At 46.2% G+C, this 12,916-nt stretch overlaps 1 protein-coding gene across 1 annotated transcript in view; it reads right to left on the bottom strand.

The window, feature by feature from the left end:
• The window catches only part of ACVR2B (activin A receptor type 2B), a 133,306-nt gene that overhangs the window by 15,481 nt on the left and 104,909 nt on the right, over positions 1-12,916 (bottom strand). The window contains exons 4-9 of the mRNA XM_085316419.1: positions 9,512-9,621; positions 7,929-8,080; positions 6,583-6,726; positions 5,363-5,506; positions 4,331-4,479; positions 180-294 (exon numbers count right to left, since the gene is read on the bottom strand). Of these exons, the coding sequence (XP_085172545.1) occupies positions 180-294; positions 4,331-4,479; positions 5,363-5,506; positions 6,583-6,726; positions 7,929-8,080; positions 9,512-9,621 (814 nt within the window). The remainder of the gene's footprint in view (positions 1-179; positions 295-4,330; positions 4,480-5,362; positions 5,507-6,582; positions 6,727-7,928; positions 8,081-9,511; positions 9,622-12,916) is intronic.

The following is a 12,916-nucleotide window of genomic DNA, read 5'->3' as shown; positions in this document are numbered from 1 at the left end:
TATTGCTAATAAGAGACAAAAAGGCATTTTCCTCCCTCGCGAATGACACAAGGAAGAAGAAAACAACCATCCTGCAATTTCCCAAGCTCTAGATTGCAATCTATGGAAACTACCCACACAACGCACAGAGCTGCGGCAAGCCCAATTTTTTAAAAGGTATTTTTAAAAATAATGATTACCTGTCCGTGAGTGTCCCCTGGAGGTTTTCCAGGTTCGAACCGTACAGCAAGGCCAAAATCAGCTAGAACTGCCGTCAAATCATTCTTCAGCAAGACATTTTTACTCTTGAAGTCCCTGTGGACAGCCRAGAAGCAAGTTTGGGAGGGTTCATCACGGCACGTGTCTACTTGCATTGCAATGYGCCACTTCAGAGGCTTAGGGGCCCCCGGCGAACGGATGCTGCCTCCCCCCACGGCCCGGCAGGCCTCGAAGCACCGCGGTCCCACTGCCTCTCGCGCAGGGCCGAAAGAGCACAGGAAGGGTGCAAAATAGGGCCAAAAAAGGGAGAGGAAAGCACAGCTTGGGAAAGGCAAGGCAAGGCGTTAGCACAAGCACAAGGCAAATTATCGTCCRGACAAAAGCAGGGAGTGATATAAAGGGGGCATTGCATCCGCAGACACCCACATGTCAAGATAGATGGCCGAGGAGTTTCCCATCTGTGCCCTGCGTAACCGTCCATATTTCACACYGCAAGGTACCTCCACATCCCTTCCCATCCCCTCCGCTTGCAGCACATCCCCTCTGAGACGWATCAGAGGAAATGCACACGTGAGACAGGCCGGACAGCCAGATTATTCATCTCGTTTCCAGACAATGAGCTTAAAACGCAGAGAAAAAATGACACTATGCCTTCATCAAGAAGCGACAATTTTGACATGGCCAGTTGTGGCTTTTAACTGGAGCAGACGCTGCAAGGCATCGTTGCTGTCGAGTTCCCCAGGAGCTTCTTCCTGTAAGCACCAGCCGCAGACCAGAACCTCCAGACACTTCTATGTCTTACTCCCAATATCAAATGCAATCCCAGTTAAGGGGATTCATCGAGGATCTTTATCCTAGCAAGGACRTTTACTCTCACCTACAAATCAGACCTCCCTGAAAAAGAGCAGATGCCAGTGGGTCTCTGTTGACCCTGCCTACATGCTTCAACAGACTTTTGCCATGGTCATCTATTACACTTATGTTTTAATTGCTAGACCAGTCTCCCTCAGTGAGTTTGGAGGGTGGGAAAGGAGCAGTGGACGGGGTGGATCCACACTTTGATGAGGGTCATGATCAGACTGCCCAATGGACAAAAGTCTTTTCAGTATTGGTGGTGGGACTGTGCTTGAAGGTGACTATCAGGTCAGAGTCCTGYGCAACAGAGGTTTCGTTTCGGGGCAGCTCAGGTAGGTCTGCCTGAGCTGCTGCAGCCAGGAAGGGGGCTCAGAGGACGAACACCCTGGGATGCCTAACCAGTCAAGCCTTGCTCCCTGGGCTTCCCACATTTTCATCTGAAAAGGAATGTTTGGCAATATAATTAAATTATAGACCTTAGACAGCAGATGGCAATTGTCCTGTATGCTCAGCATTATAATTTCCCTATCATCAATTCACTCAGTGACCCTGCTGATTGCAGGACATTGCAGGCCTGCACAAAATAATTAATGAGGGCAGATACAATTGTTCCRCACTGGAGCGACCTGTCAAAAATCTTTGAGAAGAGAGAAACTGCTGGACCATACAGCAGGGCTGCTCGCTGTGTCCTCAGATGCCAGAAAACCAATTCAAAGCACCACATGCAAAATCATTCTGGGCCATCCTGCCCTTGATTCTTAGCTTCAAAAAAAAGGGGGGGGGGGAAAGAATTTTTTTTTCCAGAGCACAGCAGCATGCCAAGCTAAGAATGTAGGATGAACATTTACAGCGTGAGGATTAAGAAGGGGGAAGTGGGTTATTCCATCGTACAGCCATGAAGTTGGATAGTYGTATGCAGCTAGGGAACTCCAGCAGAAAACAGTCTCCACCACCTTGATGGGACACAGGGTTTCTAAGAACACAGTGCAGTYTTGCAGTATCTGCAAAACTTCTGTRTATCTCCGTAAMACATAAAAACACATTCACCTAATACTTGTCGTCTTAGAGACTGGCCGGTTCCATGCTCCAGCAGTTTCCCCACAGGCTTAAAAAAAGCAGCAATCATGTAATGACATAGATAAACTACTTTGCTCAGTCAACATTAGGGGATTACGCTCTGGTACAGATTGTACACGAGATTTTTGTAGAACAGTGGCTCAGCTAGGAGAAGAACCACACTGAAATCATGAGACAGTCCGTCTGAACGGCACGAGTCCAGAGGGAAGTGAGACCTAAGACAGGATTTTTGTATAGGCTCTTTGCTGCTCCTGGTCACCCRCAATGCACCTTGGACATGCAGCAGTTAGTTAGGTGCTGCATCTTGACCAGATACAGAATGCAGAGACTTTCCTTTGTGCGTCCCCCTTTTTTCCCCCCCATCTCCGTAGGCTTCCCCATTTCTTCACACTCTCCATCCTTCCACAAACCACCCAGAACTGGCAAGTGTCAACTGCAACGCAACCATCTGGGCTTGGGAAAAGAGCCTGATCCAACCACTACCAACAAAAATTCCCACYGATACCACTGCATGTTAGAAGAGATCCTAAAATGGGTCACTGTTGAAGGAAAGTCATTCCTTTTTTGTGCAGGAGCACTGCAAAAGCCTGAGAAGAAGATAATATCCCTTTCGGCATAATGCTGCAGACTAGAGAAGAGTGCGAGTGCTCTATGAAAACCGGGAATCCAACCTAGGCACTGGAGTTTTTATCTTCAGCTTCCACGTGGGGGCACTTGAGCACCAACAAGCGATCCTATAACCTCAATCCTCCTTTTCATGCCAGGTGCCACTGYTGTTTCAGAGTTAGCGGAAACTCTGTACGGCAGTGACTCGTGGAGCCGTCCCTGGCAAGTCAAGCATCTTCCAGTGTGTTGCGTTGAGCCCTTCAAGAACATCCTCCAGCTTTAAAAAGTATGGGTGATTTATAGAGAAAAAAAAATGGAAGGAGAGCAGAGTAATCCACGGGAAACCCGCTGCTTCCTGAAATTCCCTCTCCTGTTGGTATTTTCTGGTTTCATATGCCAGTGATGCGTTCTCCCTCTTTTATCATTTGCTAAATGGATGGGGACACTAATGAGCATGATCGGTTGCTTTAAACCCTTTCGGGAGCCTTTCTCTGTCCCCCCGCCCTCAGGAATTTCCCCATATAAACCTCTGCCTTTATTTCCTGGGGACAAATGTCAYGGACACAGGGTCAGCCCCAGGAGCAGCACAAAAGCAGCTGTGGGCTCTTTCAACAGCCCGGGCTTCGCAGAAACCTTAAGGTTTGGGGGGCTGTTTGGAGGCAGGGGCACTCTGGCAAAAATGGAGATTATCTTGCCGGACAGCAAGACACAAACCGCTGCAGCTGGACGTGGGTTTTAAGTCCCTCCTAGATGAAGCACAGTGGGAGCGGGGGGAGCCGGGCTGCGGATTTACCACGTGCAGCCACGCAGCCCGCGTAAATCCTGCTGGAAAACCCCTCCTCCCGCTGTGCCGCTAGCAAACAGCTCAGTAGCGCGCCTTTAGCTCAGGGCAAGCAACGTGGGACTGCTGAGAAGGAGAAGGGGCCTCAAACAAGGTCTCCTTGCAGCGAGGATGYGATAACCCCCATCCGCCTGTATCCCAGCTGTCCCCACGGTGCTGCCACCCCGCGCAGTTCAAGCGGGCGCTCTTGGAGGCACAGACCACTTCCTCCAACATCTCTCACGAGCACCCTGGCAAGATTTGAGCGTTACAAAACTACCATGAGAAATATACAGCAGCCATTTTCTATTTCTCCATTTCTTTCCTAATGATCTAAAGCTCCACGGAAAGACGTGCAGTGAAGTCTAAAATCCTTCTGGAAGAGTCCAGTCTCGGTATGGCCACAGAAATGTAAGGGTAATAATGTGATTTATTGAGCACAGSCCTTTCAAACTGAACTAACCAGAGGTTTGGCAGCACTCTAAACCCATTCCCACCACATGGTAACGGTGGAGGGAAGCACCAACCCTTCAGACATTTACCCTAAACCATTATCAACCTTATTTACTATTTCCCAGACAAAATACTGATTACCTGCCCTTCATCATTCCAGAACTGGATGAAAAGAATTATGTCTTAGCATAGGCTTTGTTGGGATAAAAYGCACTGACTTGCTGCAGGCACAATTTCCTCCTCAGTTCAGCAGCTTCATTGCAAAGAAGTCATGAATTTTTGACCAGTGCACTTGAAAAGCATTATTGAAAGAGGCTATACCTGTGTGCAATAGCAGGTTTGTGTCCTTCACCCTTGCACCAAGGGACATCTTCGTGTAGGTAGGACAATCCACGGGCCATCGTTTCTGCAACATGGCAGAGCTCATTCCAGCTGATAATATTCCCCTTCAGGTAATCCGTTAGAGAGCCCTGAGAAATAGGACATGGTACATTCTTAATCACAGACCTCGCCAAAGTGACAGATGTGCCAACTCATCAGTTTAGAAAATGATTGTAATGAGCACTTGAGAAATTTGAACCTTGATTTGATAGGGGAGAAAAAAGGAATCGCTACTACCAAAAGTAAAAAAAAAAAAAAAAAAAAAATCATTTTGAGCCCTCAGCCCTTTCCCAGGGGCTGCAGAGAGTATCTGGACTTCCAAAATGAGTCTCAGGTCTACTGATTTGCCAGGGGACAGGAGGGAGGCAAGGAATGCACAAAGTATCACCAGAAACCAGAGCAGTTCATCTAGCCTAAAAAGCAGGAGAGTCTTCCATGCAAGAAGATCAAGCATCCTATTGATGGCTGTGGAAATGATTGACCCAGTAGACCTTGGATTAAATAGAGGGATAGCACTCCCGGCTCAGCCCTGGATTTGCGCGTGTTTGTTTTATTTTAAGTGTTAGCTATGTTTGATAACTAAGGCAATCCATGAAATGGAGATACGCCCTGAGCTTCAAAAGTAAACACCAAGCCTATCTACGAAGGCTGAGTAAGGACTATGGTGGTCTGCGACCAGCCCCCCCGCACGCATTACAGGACAATGACTCCTGCGTACGTGAACGGTGGCCTTTTCTGCCACCTATCTCTCTGAGTCCCACCTTTCTTAGTCCAATATTTGTACTGGAAAGCCTTAAAAGCTAAGGGAAGGGCCTTTGAAGCAGGGGAGCAGAAGCACTTCTCCACTTCCACTGAAAGATGGCTCACCAGAAGAGTTGAGACAGAGATTTGGAGTAGCTTTGGGGATGCTATTAGATATCAAACATTGCTGCTTTTTGGCCAGATCATAATGGATGGTCAGTGACATGTTACCTTGTCRTGGAAAGCTGTGATCAGCCACAGTTCTGTCTCTAGGTTCGTCCCTCTTTTCTCTGCTGCAATAAACTGCAAAAGGTTTTCATGCTTCATGCCAGGGGTATTGAAAATCTCTCTCTCGCTCTGCCAAGATTGTTTATCCTAAAGCAGGGAGAAACGCACCATCAAAGACCACACTTCCTTTTAAAGCAAACATTTCCTTCAGCTCAGTCAGAGCTGCTCGCATTCCTCTTAATATCATTCTCAGGGGTTAGGATGTGATACATCCCTTTAAAATGAGATTGTTTTCCTAAAGGGTAGAAGCTATAGAAAGACTGGAAGCTGCTGTTCTCAGTCTCCCCTGTCCAAAACATCCTCAGATATTTCTAAAACACATAGCGGTAGGGTGGGCGATCTAAACCCAACATCATTGAGAAATAAGATTTCTCAAGATTTCCTAAGGCATGCAAGAATAAAACCCGTGCATACAGCATCCAGATCTGCATTGTAAATGTAATAGTTAAAACCGTATAATCTAATCTAGATTCTATTGAATATTTAGTAGTAGGTCACAGCTGGCTTGGACAGAAGATGTGCAAATCTCCTCTAGCAATGCCAAGAAAACAAATATGAGGAGAAAAATTAATGAATAAGGAGATAGTGGAGATGTTTCAGTCTTCCTTCATTCACTTGATTTGTGATTGCTTTCCTGTTTCCATTCRTAATTCCTAGAGAGACAGGAATGTTCAAAGGTTTCCCAGAATGGAAGACACAAGCTCACAGAAATGCTCCCGTGCAATTAGCTTTCACAGCGCCGGGACTCTGCCTTTGTAAGCTGTAAACTGTTAGGTTTGGGTCCGGATTTACAATTTACCCAGACAAGTCACACAAAGCTAAGGATTTGGTCTTTTGTGTGCACTTTGGGCATTGCAGTCGAACACAGGACTCTTAACAACACTGACATTTGGAGAGAAGTTAAAATACCCTGCAGATTTCAAATGCGACTGCTGGTTTCAAAATCTGCCCTGCTTGCAATACCTACTACAGGAAACATTTGCTAATGAGAGAACACAGGGAAAAATATAGAGGAGGGAGGGTCCTTGAACTTTTTCCCTCCGGCAGAAGAGTCCACAAATATCTTTGTTACAGTGTTAATAACACCTCCAGAGGCTCTGAGAGCATCTCAGTTTTGGTGAGGAAACCCTACTAGCAAGAACCTAACACAAAGCTCTTCTCACCTGAATTGGAAAGATTTTCACTGCTACGTAATCATTCATCAGCTGAGCTTTCCAGACGCAGCCAAAACGTCCCCTCGCTTTGATCTCCAAGAGCTGCAAAGGCTTAAGGCCAACCAGTGGTGAAGGGGGTGGTGGCCCAGGATCCTGCAAAACGAGAAGAAGAGACACTACTGCAAGTGGAAGTTGGACTCTGTGTGCGTGTGATGATGGAAGGAGTAAAGAAGTGGTATTTYGTTTGATACAAATGATTTAAACTCAATCTTCACAGCAAAACTTATACATTAAGAACAACACGAAATTCCCTATTTTGCTTTCCAGAATATTTATACAGAACATATATAACAATCTATGCCTTCGAGTGTCACTTTGTGTGTCATGATGTAGTTTGGCACACATAAGTCATCCTCTGGCAAAGCCTGAACTGAGTATCATCTTCTGGCAAAACCTGAATTCTCTTGTGTTTTCAAAGCAAGAGCTATCTTGGGCTGCAAAATATGGATATACCTCAAGGCTACCTCCTGCCAGAAGTGGGAACTTTTCAATCTTTGTGACYTAACAGCAAAATACACCTAAAACTTCCAACTACTCTGCCCTTCTTTAGGAGAGTTTTGCATAATCCTAGTGATGGGCAGCAAACAGGTCTGTCAGCATAATAAAGATGGTATCTGTTCAAACTCTCTGTTTGCATGAAAGAGCAATGTAGCCCAGCACTAAGTTTGGCACTGGAGCTCTGTCCATATCTAACTTCATATTTGTAAAGTTCAGAGTATGGTTTGTATAGGGCCGTACTGGGTGCAAGGAGAGGTGGCTGCTCGCCCCTTCAGAAGAACACAGATGGCTCCAGGCAGTGGGCAGCAGAACAAGCACAGACCAGTTTCTGACAGCTTTGGGCTGTAGGCTCCTGCGTGCATTCTCTGATTTCTCATAAAACTTGAACTGCAAAAGGGAAAATGTCTCCCTTCATCCCATAAAACTGGTAAGATTTGCAATCTCTAAAGCTCTACACCCCTGCAAAGTTGGTTGAGATCAGACATTGGGCTTGAGAATGCTGATGGAAGGCAGACACCACGCAGGACTCTGTGAACTATCCCTTAGGAATTCAGGAAAATCTTATAAATTRGGCTAAAAACAGCCTCACAGAGGAGCCTAACATGGGTACAGAGGCTRACTGTAGCACAGGGCTCAAAAAGACAGAGAGGAAAAATCATGGAGAGGAAAATTTCATCAYCTGGAAATGTCAAAACAAAAGAGGATTTGAGCCCTTGTATCTTCCATAAAGACCAAACACAGGGAAATTCCTGCTCTCTTTTCCTACCATCTTGGGAAGGCAGAGGTTTCTCTCTCACCTCATTGATGTCCACGTGCCCGTAAGGAGGCTTGCGGTGACGATACATCCAGAAGGCCAAGAGAATGGCCATTGAGAGGACAGCGATGGGAAGCAGAGAGTAAACCAGGATGTTGAGCAGGGAGGGTGTTGGTGGTGGAGGCTCATATATGACTGCAAGAAAAGAGCAGGTTAAATGTGGGAAATGATCCTTTAGGCATGCAACAGCACTGTGAGCTAGACGTCCTGATACAACCAACCACTTGCCTTTTTTCTTCTCCAAAGCAGACAATGTTTAGTGGTATATCTCGTATTTTCCTGACATCCAATGGCATTCATAAAGACCCATTACTCTTTTCCATGTTGCTATTACTAATGTAATGAGTACAGTCCAAAACACACTTTGCAGGTTGAGCCTCCACAAGAGCTTTATTAACGATGGCCGTGAGTGATGGAGGGAATTTCCTGCCAGGCTATGTAAGGGCAGAAATCTTCCTCCCTGCCAGGCTATGTAAGGGCAGAAATCTTCCTCCCCTTAACCCTTGCAGAAGCATTAAGCTAGCCCGAAATCCCTCCCCGCGCTGCTTTTCTTTGCACAGCGATTGACAAGATGTCAGTTTTTACTAAAAATGCTGCAGGAGCCACAGTCAAATACCCTATTCCCACAGTAGTTCTTGTTCCAAATTACATCAGTGCAGTGGAGACACAAACAATGGGAATACTAAACGGAGCCATGTTGCTATGTTGGAGACATGGAAGGAAAAAATAGCACTACTTGCCAAGTGCAACAAAAAAACTGTGAGAGAAAGAATATTTGCTACCAGGTTGCTACGGGTACATTAATAACAGGAGATAGTAAAAACATGTAAACAATTAAAAACCTAACAGCAATGTCCAGGAAAATCTGATAATGGTCTGTTGGAACTTCTCAGTAAATGAATATAGCTTGATAGCAAAAAAAACCCATCTGAAGGAAAGGATACACCTGCTCTAATAATTTTTATTGAACGATACTTTGGCAAGCCTACAGCAAAAAGAAGCATCATTTTTCAATTAGCCATTAAAGAAGGACATTACTTTTTTCCCTTGAAGTATATCCACAAACTCTGAAAGCTGAGACRTGCACCCATTTGCTTTTAATCCTTAGACCAGTAAAATATCATATGTTAGCTAAGAAAATGCAGAAAGTTAGGTTGCCCAATGTATTCAGATGCCTGTGACCTATGAAAAATATGAGGATATACAATGAAGAAAAGAAAATACCTTTAAGACACTGGTTCTTGATCCCCATTGTATATATTGTACAGCCTTTTTCCCCTGCGCRAGGTTTCTTTTCGGAAGAGCCCACTGTGAACCCTCACTGTAAAGAAAATCTAACCCTCGCTAAGAATATATGAGGTGCTGGTGCAACACGCTTTACCTACACAGTGAAATAACATTAAAAAACCGTTCTCAAATTACCCCAGCAAAACGACTTGTGGTCTTTGCAACCAAAACGATGCTTTGTATCCTTTCAGGTCTATTGTATTTTGCTCAACAATCCAAGGCCACCAGAGATCAAGTGAAGAYGAAGGGACCCCTTCCCCCCCACCAGCAGTCGCTCACCTTCTGGACCAGTGACTTCAGGTAAATGGGTGAATTTCTCATTGCAATAGTTGCCCTCACAGCAGCAGAAAAACACTTGCGGGTTTTCTTCCGTGGCTACACATTCCTGCCTGCACGGGGGAGAGGCAAACAGAGGAACAAAGGGAAAAGGAATACAAAAGTCAGCAAACTCTTTYCTGTTGTCTTTGCAGTGAATACCAAGCTCCTGCAAATTGTCTTTCCTATTTACCTTGCCCTGCTGCCTGCATACCACACATCTGCAGTCCCCACTTAGAGAAAACCACCTTTGCCTCTCTTGAGAGAATAATCAAGAAGGCAGGCAGCTCTGCTGCAGCACTGGCGGCTTTTGTAGGGGGTTGTGAATAGACAAAAGGGGAAGTCAAACCCAGAAAGCACAGACAGTCCAGGGCCTGGCACACAACAGCCGCGAGCCCCCCTCGGCAGCTAAAAGCACCATCACACGCTAAACAAAATAGGACGCTATTTTGTTTTCACACTGTTTTGTTTTCCTCGTGGGCTCTCTACTCCACTCGGTCTGGCGCAGAGGGTCCTCGGGGAAAAGCAGGTGGGTCGTGCGCTGGAAGCGGTCGAGGAGCCAGTCCTCAATTCCCCTGCAAATCAGACAKCGGGGAAGGAAAGCAAAAAACGAAGAAGGATGGTAAAAAATAAAGAAGGTTGCGAACGCTGAGCTGGGGGATCCCTTTTCAGCTGCTTGCTCTTAAGCACTACCAAGTAAGTCACTTAAAATCAGTGGCACCACTAATGCTGCCGTTCTGCTCATTTTCTGGGGATCCAGCATGAGCCGCCCAATACGCCAGTGGCTGAGTCCCCTCGACCGYGAGCGAAGCCGCCGGCAGCTGGGTTTCCTGCCTGCGCTGGCAAAGCCRGGGAAACGGGGGAGCCGGAGCAGGCGGAGAGCCGGCAGGTCACGCGCTGCAATTCCGCACCACCACCGAGCGGATCCCGCTCACGCAACGGAGATAAAGCCATTAGTGTTCCTCCGGCACTCCAATGCCCCCACGGATAGCGAGAACCCTTGAAAAGCCCATAAAGGAAACAAATGCTTCCATATGTATTGAAGGCATTAGGTGGCAAGTAATAAATAACAGCAGGCACTGCTCATTGAATGAGAAGCAGGAAAACGATGAAGAGCCGCCTCGGTCCCTGCACAGCGTCTTTCTTGCACCCTGCACGTACGTTGTCGGGGGAGAGGAATATTTGGGCGTGCAATTAAATTCGTGCCATAAAGCACAGGCGAAGAGGGCTGAACCGAGATTGCTCTCACAGGCTTGAGCATCACTGCCTCAACGYGCTATCAACGCGCTAGAAGGGCATAGGACAGCAGCAGCACCTCTGACTACCGAAGGCAGGAGAGTGACTGCAGTTTTTACGTTTCATTTTAAGTTTCATTTTCAAGTCTCCTCCTTTAGAAAGCTTACACTTGCGCGAAGGCATCAAGCCTTCAAGAAATTCAAGTTGCAACTCCAATTTTTCTCTTTTGCCTCTCATCCRGCCGCCCGAGTGCTGAGCTTTCCTTCCACATTTTGCAAGGCCTTAGGAGAYTTCCACACACCAGACCAACTCCAGCAATCTTCCACATGTCCTCCCTTTCTGCAGACCACTGCAAAAGAGACGCCCGGTGATTTTTGCAGCGCTCTAGTAGACTATTTCTTCAGCACACGTTCCCCTTCCCTGCCATTTTTTGCTAGGTGACCCTCTGCTTTTACTTATTACAGTTGCAGAGCTGTTCTCTGYGTAGAACTGTATCAAACTATTTCCTGAAGACCAGCTCAATTATATGCATAACTTCCTTCCTCCAACCACTCAGCGGAAGTAGCGAAACAATCATATGCGTTTGACATTATTACTCATTTATGAATCCATGCCAAGCCTCCCTTTCGGTGGCATCACTGACTTATCGCTACGGGAAGAATAGAAATGGCTCTCTTAAATCACAACGCATCGTAGTTTTCAGTACTTTACTCCTTTTGAGGAAGAAAAGCAGCTTTAGCTGAAATGCCTCATGAAAGGTATCCATTGGGAAGCACTCGGTTTGTTGTGTTTTTTCTTTTAATTTTTTATTTTAACTTCAAAGAAAAAAACAGCTATCAAGTTATCCAAATGAAGAAAGATGTTTCCACAAGTTAAGCAATGTTTCCAGATGCTTTTTCTTGAAATCCGATAACAAGCCGCTTGGATTTAACAGCATCAGTATCCGAGTCTTGAGTAAAAAACACATCCTTCGCTAAATCTGTTGGTTAAGAAATCAGCTTAATGAGTGAAAACAGCCTGCTCCACATCTGCAATTCATTATCCCTGTCTTTGAGTTGGTGCGCGCTCAGGGCAGCCAGCCAGGTACATATGACATGTTATACTTCGCAAACATTACAAACGAGACAGTGGGACAGAGCGACCCATCTTTCCACGGCAGCGAGTGCACAATCTGCAGCAGTTCTCGYGCCCTTCGCGGGAACGCGAACGCGACCTCTCCAGTGGGGCTGCACCACAAAAAACAAGAGCAAACGCTTGGGTTTTAWCCAGTACCTTTTCCATATAGCCTTAAATTCACACGTGCCGTTTGCTTGTTCTCTTAAGCTAAAGCACAGATTAGGGAACTGTAACCCTACATACCCCAGCTGTTGCACTGCTGCGTTTGCCACCTTCCAGTGACGAAGACGTAGCACTTGGCATGTCGCACTAAGCACCGCCTGCGCTGCAAGCTGCCAGGAGCTGTAGGAATAGGACACGCGTCCTTCACGCGGGGGACACCTTGGCCGAGAGCTACAGGCGCATCGCCCAGCGCCGCGCCCCAGAGCGCAGCATCCTGCGCAAGGGCGCCGATGCGGCGCCCTTCATCGAAACGTCACGTTTTTAAGCCATTTCTGCCCTCCGCCTCGCGATCAGACCATAATGCCTGCGTGACAGACCRAAGAGGACACTCAAGGGAAAAAAGACTCAATTTAAACAGCTTTTATTTAATTAAAGCTASCCTTTATTTCAAATGTTGCTTCCCACACTTGCACTGTTTGTTAATTCTCAGAAGATCTTTCAGTTTTGCCCTGTGACTATGCCTTGGAAAAATGAGGCTAGAGGATAATGGATGCTCAACCGAAGCACCGCAAAAAGACTTGCAAGCGGTCCTGAAAACTTTTTGCTATTGTATGCTTTGTGGTATGACAAAGATTAAGAACCACTACATCACTGCACAGAGGCACTCAGTTATAACACAAGTGTCGCTGTACACCAGAGCAGACACTAAAAGGAGAAATCTGTTTACAGTAAACACTTCTGCTTGGAAGTAGGAAATGAGAGTGACCTTCTGTCTCACAAGGATCAGCATTAAGATGACTAATGGGCCAAGAAGGATGGCTTTATCAAAAAAGAATAAAAATTTAACTATATTTA

Source organism: Rhea americana, unplaced genomic scaffold (genome assembly GCF_003343005.1).
Source record: "Rhea americana isolate MKP2758 unplaced genomic scaffold, rheAme1 scaffold_47, whole genome shotgun sequence".
Lineage (NCBI taxonomy): Eukaryota > Metazoa > Chordata > Aves > Rheiformes > Rheidae > Rhea > Rhea americana.
This window is presented reverse-complemented; position numbering and strand designations above follow the sequence as displayed.